The 14,076-nt window shown below is 37.4% G+C and overlaps 1 protein-coding gene across 3 annotated transcripts in view; it reads left to right on the top strand.

Annotated features, from left to right (window-relative positions):
• INVS (inversin) overlaps window positions 1-14,076 on the top strand; it is a 164,428-nt gene that overhangs the window by 26,399 nt on the left and 123,953 nt on the right. For 2 of the 3 annotated variants that reach the window (XM_023545097.2, XM_003407840.4), the window contains exon 3: window positions 5,781-5,947. In XM_023545097.2, coding sequence (XP_023400865.1) covers window positions 5,781-5,947 — 167 coding nt within the window. Of the gene's footprint in view, window positions 1-5,608; window positions 5,649-5,780; window positions 5,948-14,076 lie in introns of all 3 variants that reach the window. The other variant, XM_023545096.2, reaches the window with a different exon arrangement.

Below are 14,076 nucleotides of genomic sequence, written 5' to 3'. Positions count from 1 at the left end.
GCTACTATATGAATGGAAACCCTAGTGGCATAGTGGTTAAGGGCTACAGCTGCTAACCAAGAGGTCAGCAGTTCAGATCTACCAGGTGCTCCTTGGAAACTCTATGGGGCAGTTCTGTTCTGTCCTGTAGTGTCTCTGTGAGTTGGAATCAACTTGACGGCTATGGATTTGGTTTTCGGTTTTTTTACTATATGAATACCCGAATCATTCCACCACCACCACCAGTTGCCATTGAATCAGTTCCGATTTACAGTGACCTCATATGTGTCAGAGTAGGACTGTGCTCCATAAAGTTTTCAGTGGCTGATTTTTCAAAAGTAGATCAGCAGGCCTTTCTTCCAGGGTACCTCTGGGTGAACTCAAACCACTAATCTTTTCATTAGCAGCCAAGCACGTTACCATGTGCACCACCCAGGGCTTCCACCTGGATGTTACCTGTGGCTAACATAGCAAACACTTTTTCACTTAAAATGTATAGCAAGAGCCATGGGATCTTTTTTTGATGGGGCGGAATGGGCTGGGGAGTTTTTTTTAATAGTAAGGTTTATTGAAGTATAGTTTACTTATAGTAAATTTGATTCTTTTTAATATACAGATATTTACATTTTTACAAATGTATAGCCATGTAATTGTCATAATAATCAAGATATAGAATAATTCCAGCACATCTAAAAATTCCCCTGTGGCCCTTTATAATCAGTCACTCCCTACATTCTAGTTCCCAGTAACCACTGGTCTGTTTCTATAGTTTTATCTTTTCCAGATTGTCATGAAAATGGAATCATGCGATATGGAAAGAGACGATGGAAAAGCTCAGTATCATCAGTCAGAACAAGGCCAAGGGCCGACTGTGGAACAGATTATCAATTGCTCATATGCAAGTTCAAACTGAAACTGAAGAAAATCAGAGCAAGTCCACAAGAGCCAAAATATGACCTTGAGTATATCCCACCTGAATTTAGAGACCATCTCAAGAATAGATTTGATGCATTGAACACTAGTGACCGAAGACCAGACGAGTTGTGGAATGACATCAATGACATCATCCATGAAGAAAGCAAGAGGTCACTGAGAAGACAGGAAAGAAAGAAAAGACCAAGATGGATGTCAGAGGAGACTCTGAAACTTGCTCTTGAGCATCGAGCAGCTAAAGCAAAAGGAAGAATTGATGAAGTAAAAGAACTGAACAGAAGATTTCAAAGGGCCTCTCAAGAAGACAAAGTAAAGTATTATAATGACATGTGCAAAGAGCAGGAGATGGAAAACCAAAAGGGAAGAACACGCTTGGCATTTCTCAAGCTGAAAGAACTGAAAAAAAAATTCAAGCCTCAAGTTGCAATAGTGAAGGATTCCATGGGGAAAATATTAAACGACGCAGGAAGCATCAAAAGAAGATGGAAGGAATGCACAGAGTCATTCTACCAAAAAGAATTAGTCAATGTTCAACTATTTCAAGAGGTAGCATATGATCAGGAACCAATGGTACTGAAGGAAGAGGTCCAAGCTGCTCTGAAGGCATTGGTGAAAAACAAGGCTTTAGGAATTGTTGGAATATCAATTGAGATATTTCAACAAGCAGATGCCTCACTGGAGGTGCTCACTCGTCTATGCCAAGAAATATGGAAGACAGCTTCCTGGCCAACTGACTAGAAGAGATCCATATTTGTGCCTATTCCCAAGAAAGGTGATCCAACCGAATGTGGAAATTATAGAACAATATCATTAATATCACATGCAAGCAAAATTTTGCAGAAGATCATTCAAAAACGGATACAGCAGTATATCGACAGGGACCTGCCAGAAATTCAGGCTGGTTTCAGAAGGGGACGTGGAACCACGGATATCACTGCTGATGTCAGATGGATCCTGGCTGAAAGCAGAGAATACCAGAAGGATGTTTACATGTGTTTTATCGACTATGCGATGGCACTCAACTGTGTGGATCGTAGCAAACTATGGTTAACACTGCGAAGAATGGGAATTCCAGAACACTTAATTGTGCTTATGAGCAACCTTTACGTGGATCAAGAGGCAGTTGTTCGGGCAGAACAAGGGGATACTGATTGGTTTAAAGTCAGGAAAGATGTGCGTCAGGGTTGTATTCTTTCACCACACCTATTTAATCTGTATGCTGAACAAATAATCCGAGAAGCTGGACTATATGAAGAAGAAAGGGGCATCAGGATTGGAGGAAGACTCATTAACAGCCTGCGTTATGCAGATGACACAAGCTTGCTTGCTGAAAGTGAAGAGGACTTGAAGTACTTACTAATGATCAAAGACCACAGCCTTCAGTATGGATTACACCTCAACATAAAGAAAACAAAAATCCTCACAACTGGACCAATGAGCAACATCATGATAAATGGAGAAAAGATTGAAGTTGTCAAGGATTTCATTTTACTTGGATCCACAATCAACAGCCATGGAAGCAGTCAAGAAATCAAAAGATGTATTGCATTGGGCAAATCTGCTACAAAGGACCTCTTCAAAGTGTTGAAGAGCAAAGTTGTCACCCTGAAGACTAAGGTGCGCCTGACTCAGGCCATGGTATTTTCAATCACATCATATGCATGTGAAAGCTGAACAATGAGTAAAGAAGACCGAAGAAGAGTTGATGCCTCTGAATTGCGGTGTTGGTGAAGAATATTGAATATACCATGGACTGCTAAAAGAACAAACAAATCTGTCTTGGAAGAAGTGCATGCAGCCAGAGTGCTCCTTAGAGGCAAGGATGGCAAGACTGTGTGGACAACTTTGGACATGTTGTCAGGAGGGATCAGTCCCTGGAGACGGACATCATGCTTGGCAGAGTACAGGGTCACTGGAAAAGAGGAAGACCCTCAACAAGGTGGATTGACACAGTGGCTGCAACAATGAGGTCAAGCATAACAACGATTGTAAGGATGATGCAGGACCAGGCAGTGTTTCGTTCTGTTGTGCATAGGGTCGCTATGAGTCGAAACCAACTCTACGGCACCTAACAACAACAACAACAATAGTTTTATCTTTTCCAGATTGTCATGAAAATGGAATCATGCAATATGCCCCCTTTTGAGACTGACTTCTTTTGTATATAATGCATTTAAAATTTATCCATGGTATTGTGTAGATTAGTAGTTCATTCCTTTTTATTGCTGAACAGCATTCCATTTCTTAGATGTGGTATAGTTTTTTTCATTCTCCAGTTGAGGGCCATTTATGATGTTTCTAGTTTTTAGCAATTATGAATAAAGCTGCTTATAAATTTCCACATACAGGTTTTTGTCTGCATATAAGCTGTCGTGCTTTTATTTTCCCTGAGTAAATACCTAGGAAAGAGATTGCTGGGTCATGTGGTAGTATAAATTTAATTTAATAAGAAACTCACAGGCAATTTTCCATAGTAGCTGTTATGGATTAAATTGTGTCCCCCCAAAAAAGATGTGCCGACATCCTAACCCTTGGTACCTGTGAACGTGACCTTGTTTGGAAATAGTGTCTTTGAAAATGCTATGAGTTAAGTTAACATGAGTCATACCAGAGTAGCGTGGGTCCTAAACCCCTATGAGTGGTGTCCTTATAAAAGGGGAGAAGAGACACAGAGGCACAGATAGAGGGAAGACAGCCATGTAAGGACAGCTATATTACAATTCTCAGGAAACGTCTGGGGCTACCAGAAGCCAGGAAAGACAAAAAAGGATCTTCTTCTAGAGCCATTAGAGAAAACATGGTCTGGCCAAAACCCTGGATTCAGACTGCTAGCCTCCAGAACTGTGAGGCAATAAATTTCCGTTCTTGTAAGCCACCAGTTTGTGATATTTTGTTACGGCAACTCTAGGAAACTAATATAGCTGCTGTACCATTTTGCAGATGTCTGTGGGTTCTAGTCCTTGACCATCTTCACCAGCATTTGTTATTGTCAGTTTTTTTTTTTTCTTTTTTAGCCATTCTAATAGATGTGTAATGATATCTCCTTGTGGCTTAAATTTGCATTTCCCTATTTAGTAAACTTATTGGGCATCTTTTCTTATGGTTATTTGGTGAAAGGTCTAGTCGAACATTTCATCATATTTTAATTGTATTATCTGTCTCATTATTAAGCTGCAGGACCTTTTTGTTTATTCTAGATAGAAGGCTGTATCAGATAATGTGTTCTGGAAATATTCTCTCCTAGTTTGTGGCTTATCTTTTTATTTTCTTGACTGTGTTGCCAACAGAAAAGGTTTTAATTTTCGTGAAGTCCAATTTATCTTAATTGATCATATATGTGAGAGCGTATTTGTTCTATTTATTCTGTTGTATTTACCTATGCATCTATTCTTTTGCCACTACCACACTGTCTTCATTACTGTAGCTTTATAATAAGTCTTGAAGTCTTAGAGTGCAAGTCCTCCATCTTTGTTCTTTTCCTCCAAAAATTCTTTCACTCTTGTACATTTGCCTTTCCACATAAATTTTACAACCACATATTGATTCCTACAAAAATTACTTTCTGGGAATTTCATTGGAATTGTGTGGAATCTATAGATCAATTTAGGAAGAAATAACAATATTTCAACTTCCAATCTATGAACTCATTATCCAATCTATACTCAGGCTGAATATATATAGGATGCAAAACCAAAACACTCCAAGAAACTCAAACCATCATGTTGTCCCTCAAGAGCCCAGCAGTCGCTAACGAGTCTGCATTCTTTCCTCCATGTTTCATGAATTTTGTCTAGGGTTTTTGGTTGTAATTAGCAAAAGGATTAGGGTAGAATGTACTTACGCCAGGGAATCCTAGTTGTGTAGTAGTTACATGTCAGCTGCTCACAGAAAGGTTGGTGGTTGGAACCCACCAGTCACTCCAAGAGAGAAAGATGGGACAGCCTACTTCTGTAAAGATTATAGCCTTGGAAACCCTATGGGGCAGTTCTACTCTATCCTGTAGGGTCGTTATGAATCAGAATGAGGGTGACAGGTTTGCGGTTTTTTTTTTTTGGTACTTTCAGAACGGGAAGCCAACCATGATTCATTTTTGTTTCACTCATAGAAACATACCACAATATTTAAAAAAAAAAAAAAAATTTTTTTTTTTTTTAAATACTAAATACGTATTCATTGACAAGAGAAAGGAATGAGACTGGAACATAACTAGGTACATATCACAAAGTACAATTCAGCATAGCATATACTCATTGTCGTGGAATTCATTCCAACTCATAGTGACCCTATAGGACAGAGTAGAACTGCCCCATAGGATTTCCAAGGAGCAGCTTGTGAATTCAAACTGCCGACCTTTGGGTTAGCAGTCGTACCTGTTAACCACTGCGCCACCAGGGCTCCCGCATAGCATAATAGTTAAGAAAATGGTCTTTAAGGTCAGCAGTTTGAATTCTAGCTTCACCACCTACTTTCAGTGTGAATGTAGACAGGTTACTTCACTGAGCCTCAGTTCCGTATAACAGGGGGGTGATGATACAGTGAAACCTGTGAGAGCCAGAACTTGACAGAACTGCCTTGTTTTTCCAGGTATCACAAGTTTTGTGCCTTTGACAGGGTTCGGTCTTGCCACTTTTCTATGGCTCCTTTTGGTAGAAGATATTTGAGTTTTTCATCTCTGACAAGTTTCCACTTTACACAGGTTCTGACTTTCACAGATTCTACTGTATCTACCTCATAAGGTAAGTAAAAATGAGATAGTACATTTCATGCATTTAGCTCAGTGTTTGGTAGTAAACATTAAGTAAATATAGTTTCTAGTTCCATTTGTAATAGCAATAATCAATATCACTATCTGTTTCTTATACTCATAGGAAACTCTGCTCTTAAAGACAAAGAAGATCAATTTGGGAGAACACCACTTATGTATTGTGTGTTGGCTGACAGATTGGATTGTGCAGATGCTCTCCTGAAGGCAGGAGCAGATGTTAATAAAACTGATCATAGCCAGAGAACAGCCCTCCATCTTGCAGCTCAAAAGGTGAGAAATAAAATTATCTTGAAGAATAAATGCTTTGTATAGTATTATTATTTGATTAATGGAACTATACAGTGGAGAGCTATAAAAGAAAGCACAAGTACGTGATTCTTATATCCTGTATGTTTTCCTAAAAACGATCTTTAAACTATAGAGAGTAATGTAAAAATAACCATCACAGACAGGGATTGGACTGGAATATGGGATGGAAAATGATACTGGTGAAGCACGAGCTTCTTGGATCAAGTAGACACATGAGTCTATGTTGGCATCTTCTGTCTGGACGGGAGATGAGAGGGCAGAGGGGGTCAGAAGCTACCCGAATGGACTCAAGGAGAGAGAGTGGAGGGAAGAACTGTGCTATCTCATTAGAGGGAGAGCAATTAGGAGTGTCTAGTAAGGTGTATATAAATGTTTGTGTGAGAGACTGACCTGATTTGTAAACTGTCACTTAACACACAATAAAAATCAATTAAAATATATATATATATAACCATCAGTGGCTGCATTCATCTATCCACGTTCCTCTGACTCTGGAATTTATTCTGTGACTTAAGGTTAAGTGGGGAAAAAGGGATCAAAATTATATGTACAGTATGATTAAAACTATATTACAAATGAAATTATACATACAGAAAAACAATGGCCAAAAAGAAATACACTGAAATGTTAATAGAGGTTGGGTATAAATATTGGGAAATGTATGAAGCTTTCTACTTTTTACTACTTGAAGTTTTTTATCTTAATGAGTATTACTTTTACAATAAAAAATTGCAGTCTCTCCTGAAATATGTGGCATCGGGGGAATAACAGAAACTTATTTTATGAATGTATCTTCAATGTTTAAAAAAATCTCAACCATATTGCCAACATTGATGTTTTCACGTTTTTAAAGACATTGTCAAGGGCTCAGATTTTTAAGATTAAACATATCAAAAAATAAAACGGGCAGCTTTTAAAATCATTTAAAGGTTTATTCTCCTAAGAACTATTTTTCCCTTCATAAAATTTTGATCTGTAAAATATATTTCCAATGGCTGGTATTTTTCTTTTTGCTATTTTAGTCTTCTATACTTTTGAAATAAAAAGCAATTGAAAAGGAGTTAGATACAGCAGGAAGTATTTAAAAATGTTAACCAGATATAGCTGATTAATTGAAGGGTTAGAAAAATATCTTTTCATTAGTTGAATGCGTAAAAAGAGACTGACATTAAGATACACTACTGAATATGCTAGTTATGTGCTTTTATCAGTTAGGTCTGTCAGGTTATTTCCAAAGTTATTTCTCTTCAATTTGCTTTTCAGTATAGTAATCTTTTTAAAAATATCCCTCATTTTCAATCTCGGTTTTAACTACTCCTCAGGAATTTGTAACCTCCCACCTAGGCTTTATTAGCTGTTAAAATTATTCCCTCAGGAAAGATAACTCCATTTAACTTATCATTTAAAAAAGTAAACAATTCAGAGGGGAGCAACTCCAGTGTTAAGAACTTGATACTCTCTAGATTTTTCAATATGATTCATTTAGGTTTAAAGCTCAACTTCAGAAATATAGGTTGGAGGGACATAACTTAATATCAAGTGTATGGTGTGGAAAAAATGAGGTTTTAATTTGATGATCCAATAGTATGACATCATTATAGAGATATAATATGATCAAAAGGGGAGAAGGGGTATGTATGTTAGCTGTAAGTCTGTTCACAAGATGCAATACATTGTTTTGTTTGCTTTCCACTTCTACTTTGATATTTTTATGATATTCTTACATTGTCAGTGATTAAATAGAATTCTGACTCACACTTTACAATTTACGTAGCTGATTTCATAAATAAGAAGTTTCATGTTGTTTCATGTATCTGATATTTACGCATTCCCCCCTTTGTTTGTTTTTTCAAATTTGCCTAAAGCAGCAACTTACCTTTAGGCTATGCTAACACTAGTAGAATTTCCAGAACAAAAGTGGTAATAATTTTTTAGTACCCTGCTCTGGTAGATCAAATCTAGATATTGTGTTTGGTTTTCTGTTTCATACAAAAGACCATTATTAAAGAAATTGGAGATAGTATAGATCAGGCAGGAATAAGATGATGAAGGTTCTAGAAATAATTCTTAAAGAATAGTTGGAAATTATGTAGAAGCTAAACCTCAAAATGAAGGAGCTGAACTGAGACTCAGTTGAAGCTGAGAACCTCATGTGGTCCCAGGACTATATACAAACCCTGCCTCTGAGCAGAAGCAAACCCAAACATCATCACCTTAAGCTTCCAGGATTCTCCCATATTAAAATAAACCAAACACAATGTTACGGATTGAATTGTGTCCCCCAAAAATATTTGTTGTAAATCTTAACCTCTATGCCCATTTGGGAATGTGTTGTCTTTGTTATGTTAGTGAGACTGGGTTAGCGTACGGTGTGTCTTAAATCAGTCTCTTTTGAGATATGAAAAAGATGAAACAAGCAAGCAAAAGAAGCAAAGATGGAGAAAGACACATGTCAAGCCACATGAAAATCACCAGGAGTAGAAACTTCAGAAGACACAAGGACCTTCCTCCAGAGCTGACAGAGAAAGAGAGCCTTCCCCTAGAACCAGCACCCTGAATTCAGACTTGTAGCCTCCTAAAATGTGAGAAAATAAATTTCTGTTTGGTAAAGGCACCCACTTGTGGTATTTGTGTTTAGTAGCACTAGGTAACTAAAACACATGATCTCACAGTGAAAGATCACCAGACATACCTGCCGTGAATCAGAGTCAGCAGAAGTAACAAACAGAAGATTTATTTAGACTATCAGAAACTTCAGATATTGCCATTATTTAAAATACAATATAAAATAACTAATGATGAAATGTTTAAAGTTATAAAAGAAAGAATCAGAAAGATGAGCAACCAAAAAGAGATTCTCATGACTAGGCATCATTTCTGGCCATGACAGTTCATTATGAACTATCCCAGCTGCCAAAAACATCTATAAAAAACTGAACAAAATACATACACTGTTTGAAGGAGTTGAGAGCAACCAGCATAGACAGGATCTAATCATTAAGAGAAGGGAAGTGTGAAGTGAATGCCGCATTTACCCTGGCTTTTTTCTTTAGAGTACTTTGAAAATTGGGTTGCTGAAGAATATAGCCGTAGCAAAAACCAGAAGTCTTACTAGGCTGAGGATACCAAAGTTGAGTTTGGAGCTACCAGTGGCTGGGACTTAAAGGGCAAAATCCTGGAGAGGAAAGTACAGCAAAGGGGACCCAACATTCTGGGCACAAATTCCTCTTAAGTCATTAGCAGATTCCTGAAATGTGCTTGTCTAGGACAAGGCTCTAGTAAACCCAGCAGTAAACTGAAGAGCTGAGCAGAGATTATTTTTAAATTATTCCATATTTTCTTTCACATTTAAGTCTTTTAATACACAACAAACTGATTTTTGTGAGAGAATCCAATCTAGTTTTAAAAAATATGGATAACTCATTTTCTTAACACAACCTAGCTCATTAATTTTTTGCTACCAGTATCTGCCATGTGCCAGTGCCAGGCTTTTGTACTAAGTTTGTTATAATGAAGGGTCCTTAATGCTTGTGAGCCATTTAAGATTTTTTTTTTAATATTTTATTGTGTTTTAGGTGAAAATTTACACACAAAATTAGATTACCTTTCAACAGCTCATACGCAAATTGTTCTGTGGCATTGATTACAGTCTCCATAATCTGTCAGCACTCTCACCATTTCCACTCCGCCTGCCCAGTTTTCATCCATCCAATAGTTTCCCTGCCCCTCCTTGCCTTCTTATCTTTGCTTTTGCGTAAATGTTAACTGTTTGGCCTCATTAGTTGCATGTTTAAAGGAGCACATTCCTTACAGGTATTATTGTTTATTTTATAGGCCAATCTATTATTTGGCTGAAAGGTGACCTCCAGGAGTGGCTTCGGTTCCAAGTTAAATGGGTATAATCACTCTCAGGGGGCCTTGAGTCTCTATTATTTCAGTAAGTCTGGATTTTTTTCATGAATTTGAGTTTTGGTCTACAGTTTTCTTCCATTGTAACTGGGACCTTCTATTGTGTCCCTAGTCAAAATGGTAGATAATGGTAGCCAGACACCATCTAGTTATCTTGTCTCAGGCTAGAAGAGGCTGTGGCTTGTGCGGACCATTAGTCCTGTGGACTAATTTCTTCCTGAGTCAGAATTTAGCGCACTAGCTTCAAGACTTCCTTTCTCTGTCAGCTTTGAGGAAAGGTCCTTGTCATCAATCTTCCACTGGTCCAGGAGTTCCTCAGTGCAGGGACCCCGAGTCTTGGTAGTAGGAGGTCCCTCTTTCTCTACTTGCTTTTCTCTCCTTTTATCTTTTGTGAGATAAAAGGTGATGCAGGCCACACTCCCGGGAAACTCTCTTTACATCGGGGCTGTGACCTAATCCTCTTTAACATAACCTAATCTTGACTCATTATCCACAGGCAGAGATTAGTATTTACAACACAGGAAAATTCCATCAGGTCACAAAATGGAGGATAATCACACAATACTGGAAAAGATGCCCTAGCCAAGTTGACACATATTTTGGGGGGGTCATAATTCAATCCATGACACTATCAAACTTCATTCCCCTTTGTCTAGTGAAACTCTCTGATATAAAAAAAACTCTGATATATGGAACATCAAAACATTGTTTGCCCTACTTGATTATGGTATCTGTGAACTCAAGAGGGTGTGCTCTTTGTGCAGTCATCAACATCCATGTTTGCACGCATGCATGCATTCATCCAACACTTGTTAAAACTACTACGTACCAAGTACTTTGCGTGGGTCTTGGAATACATAAATGAAAGACGTGATTCCTTCAGTTGCTTACAAAGATCATGGACAAAGACATTCAATGATAATTAAAGTTGGCACATCTACCTTACAACAGATAAATGTTTTGTAAAATATCAAGGGCCACAACATGTAAGTACTCATTGTGATTGTTTATCTGAAGATCAACCATTCTTGATGTATTTTACTATGTTTCTGTGTGTGTGTGTTTCTGTGTGATTGTAAACTATATTATGTTAACTTAGGTTTATTAGGAGGAAAATTTATCTTCCTGTAGCATTTTATTCATATCTCATTCAAGCCCCATTACCTTGTATTGTAATTATTGCTTAATCGTCTGTTTCCTGCTAGACTGGAGATCCAGCCAAGGACCTTGTTTCATTTACTTTTGAATCCCTCAGAACCTAGCTCAGTGTCTGACTTGTCTTGGTTGAATGAATAAATACATTTTATGTTACTTGTATGGAAAGTCATTATAAGACAAATGCTAGACATTTTGTTTATTAGAAACATTTGCCCAGTTTCAAAATACATATATGTGGAAAAACCTACTGAACTGTGCTGCTTGGCTTAGTTATTTTGACACATATTCACTGCTGTGGAAACAAATTGCCATTAACCCAAGTGGCTGAGGAAATGGTACCCAGAAAAGTAAAATTAATATCAATATACTGAACATCTGTATCTAATTTTTTTTTTCATTTTGTATCCCTGCTTTAATCCAAGAAAGCAATCAGTCACACCTTTTCTGGGCTTCTCATAAAAGGTGTCTAATTGTTAGAAATGTTTTGCTCCAGGGAAGCTTCTGTTTTTTTTTTTACTTCCACAGATACATTTAATTGTTGATAAGGATAAAAAAAGTTTCAACAGCAATCTTTCTGTAGGTTAATAGTTACATATTTTTAATATTCCAGGAGGTTATTAATTTGGCTTCAAGAGAATAAGAGTACCCATTTTGAAAACTTAAACACAAAAACTAAAGACACTTCAGGTTGTGGTTGTATTGTATTGTGTTGTTTTGTTTTTAATTCACAAAAAGAATTCTTAATTCATCTGTGAAAACTGAATATTAACTTTCAATTTTCAAGGTATGCTACTTTTGTCTTAATAATTTACAATAAATAAATAAAAGGAAAAGGGTAGGATACTTCTGAAACTTTTCAGGAAAACTTAATACCAGGTAACAGTATTAGGTTTCCTTATTTTATACACATTCATACTCGCACACAAATGCACTAAACAATCCATTCCTCAGTCCCCTTCAAGGTACTATTCCTATATTCCCCCTCAGTAGGTATATCCCTCTTTCGTAACTACCACAGTTAATCATAGATTTCACTTATCTACTTCCCCCACTAAAGCTATTTGAAGGCGGAGGCTGTGTCTTATTTATAGCTCTAGTTCCCAGTGCAATACCTGTCAGTTAATAAAGATCTCAGTTAATGTTTACTTGATAAATCCATGAGTGAATCCAATGTGACCATCAGATAACTTTTTTATGAATGGCATGGTCTTCCAAACTGTTGAAGTTTAAATTAATAGTTATATTTATTCCTCGTTGCTATCCACCTTACCTCCCTTACAATTTTATAAGCAGGATTTTACAAGACTTTCTGTGAGCTTAATTTCTCAGCAAATATCATTTAACCTCAACCCTAGCTAGACTGCATTTTCCAGGTGGGTAGAAAGACTAGTCTAAGGAGTCTTTGCTTCATTATATTCCAACTCCTGGGATTCCCAAACCAGCATTAACATTTGCCCTCTTCCAGGTATTTAGAACTATCTCTAAATCTTCTAGTGTCCCAGTTTAGAAGCTAGTTTCAGATATTTGGGATCTTACATTCAAATGAGTAAACCAATGAAAACCAGAGTTGGTCTGTGTTTTGGGTTGAATTGTGTCCCTCAGAAATGTGTATTGAAATCCTGTGGAGTTAATCCTGCTTGGAAATAGGTTTTTCTTTGCTTAGGTTAATTAGGTCATACCACAGTAGAATGAGTCCTAAACCTAATCACTTATGAGTTATATAAAAAAAAAAAAGCAGAGTAAACACAGAGACACACCAAGAGGGAAGATGCCATGTGAAGACAGACACATGCGGCAGATACATGTACAAACCCAGGAACACCAAGGATTGCTGGCAGCTACCAGAAATTGAATTAGATAAAGAAGGCCTCCCCCTAGAGCCATACCTGAATTTGGACTTCTAGTTTCTTGAACTATGAGAGAATAAATTTCTATTCTTTAAAGCCTCTACTTGTGGCATTTTTAGTTATAGCAGCACTACAATAGTCTGCTTTTAAACAAATCTGAGAGTTCAAATCAAAACCTGTTTCTCCTTTAACACTTTGTTTATATAGTTAACACACTTCAGGTTGCATGCATAAAGTTTATTTTCACAAGGTGCGGCATGTCAGCAAATCTTGTTTGAAATCACTATTTTAAATTTTTCTAATATTGTTCTAGTAAGAAAAAAGATTTTGCCTAACTTCATAGTAGCTTCAAAGCAGTTAGACTAGTTGTATATTTTATGTTTTCTATGTAGTGAAGTTGACAATAATTACATTCTACATTGATCAACAATCCATGTCCGTGGAAACAGGAGTCAAGAAATCAAACAACTTCTTGCATTGGGCAAATTTGCTGTAAAAGACCTCTTTAAAGTTTTAAAAAAACAAAGATGTCACTTGGATGACTAAGGTACATCTGACACAAGCCATAGTCTTTTCAGTCACCTTCAGTCACCTCGTATGATATGAAAGTTGGATAATGGAAAAGGAAGACAGGAGAACTGATGCATTTGAACTGTGATATTGACAAAGAATATTGAGTATACTATGGACTGCCCAAAGAATGAACAAATCAATCTTAGAAGAAATAAAACCAGAATGTACCTTAGAAGTGAGGGTGGTGAGACTTCATCTTGCTTACTTTGGACACATCATCAGGAAAGACCAATTGCTAGAAAAGGACATCATAGTTGGTGTCTTAACCTGGGTTCTCTAGAGGAGCAAAACCATTGAAGCGTGTATATAGAGAGAGAGAGAGACTTAATTCAAGGACATGGCTCATGCAGTTGTGGAGGCTGGCAAGTCCCAAATCCATGGGTCAGAGTCTTCTCCTGACTCACATGGTTGCAGGGGCTGACGAACCCCAAATCAGCAGGTCACATGGCATGCTGCTGGTTCACGGGCTGCAGAAACTGGCAGATCCCAAGACCTGCACATCCCAAGATAAGCAGCCTGTGCAGATAGCAGGCTGCTAATGCCAGGAACTAGAGATCAGAGGATGAAGAGTTGGATGTAGGATCCAGAGAGAGCTAACATTGC

The sequence above is a fragment of the Loxodonta africana genome, chromosome 9 (genome assembly GCF_030014295.1).
Source record: "Loxodonta africana isolate mLoxAfr1 chromosome 9, mLoxAfr1.hap2, whole genome shotgun sequence".
NCBI lineage: Eukaryota > Metazoa > Chordata > Mammalia > Proboscidea > Elephantidae > Loxodonta > Loxodonta africana.
Note: the sequence above shows the minus strand (reverse complement) of the source record. Positions and strands in the feature narration are given on the sequence as shown.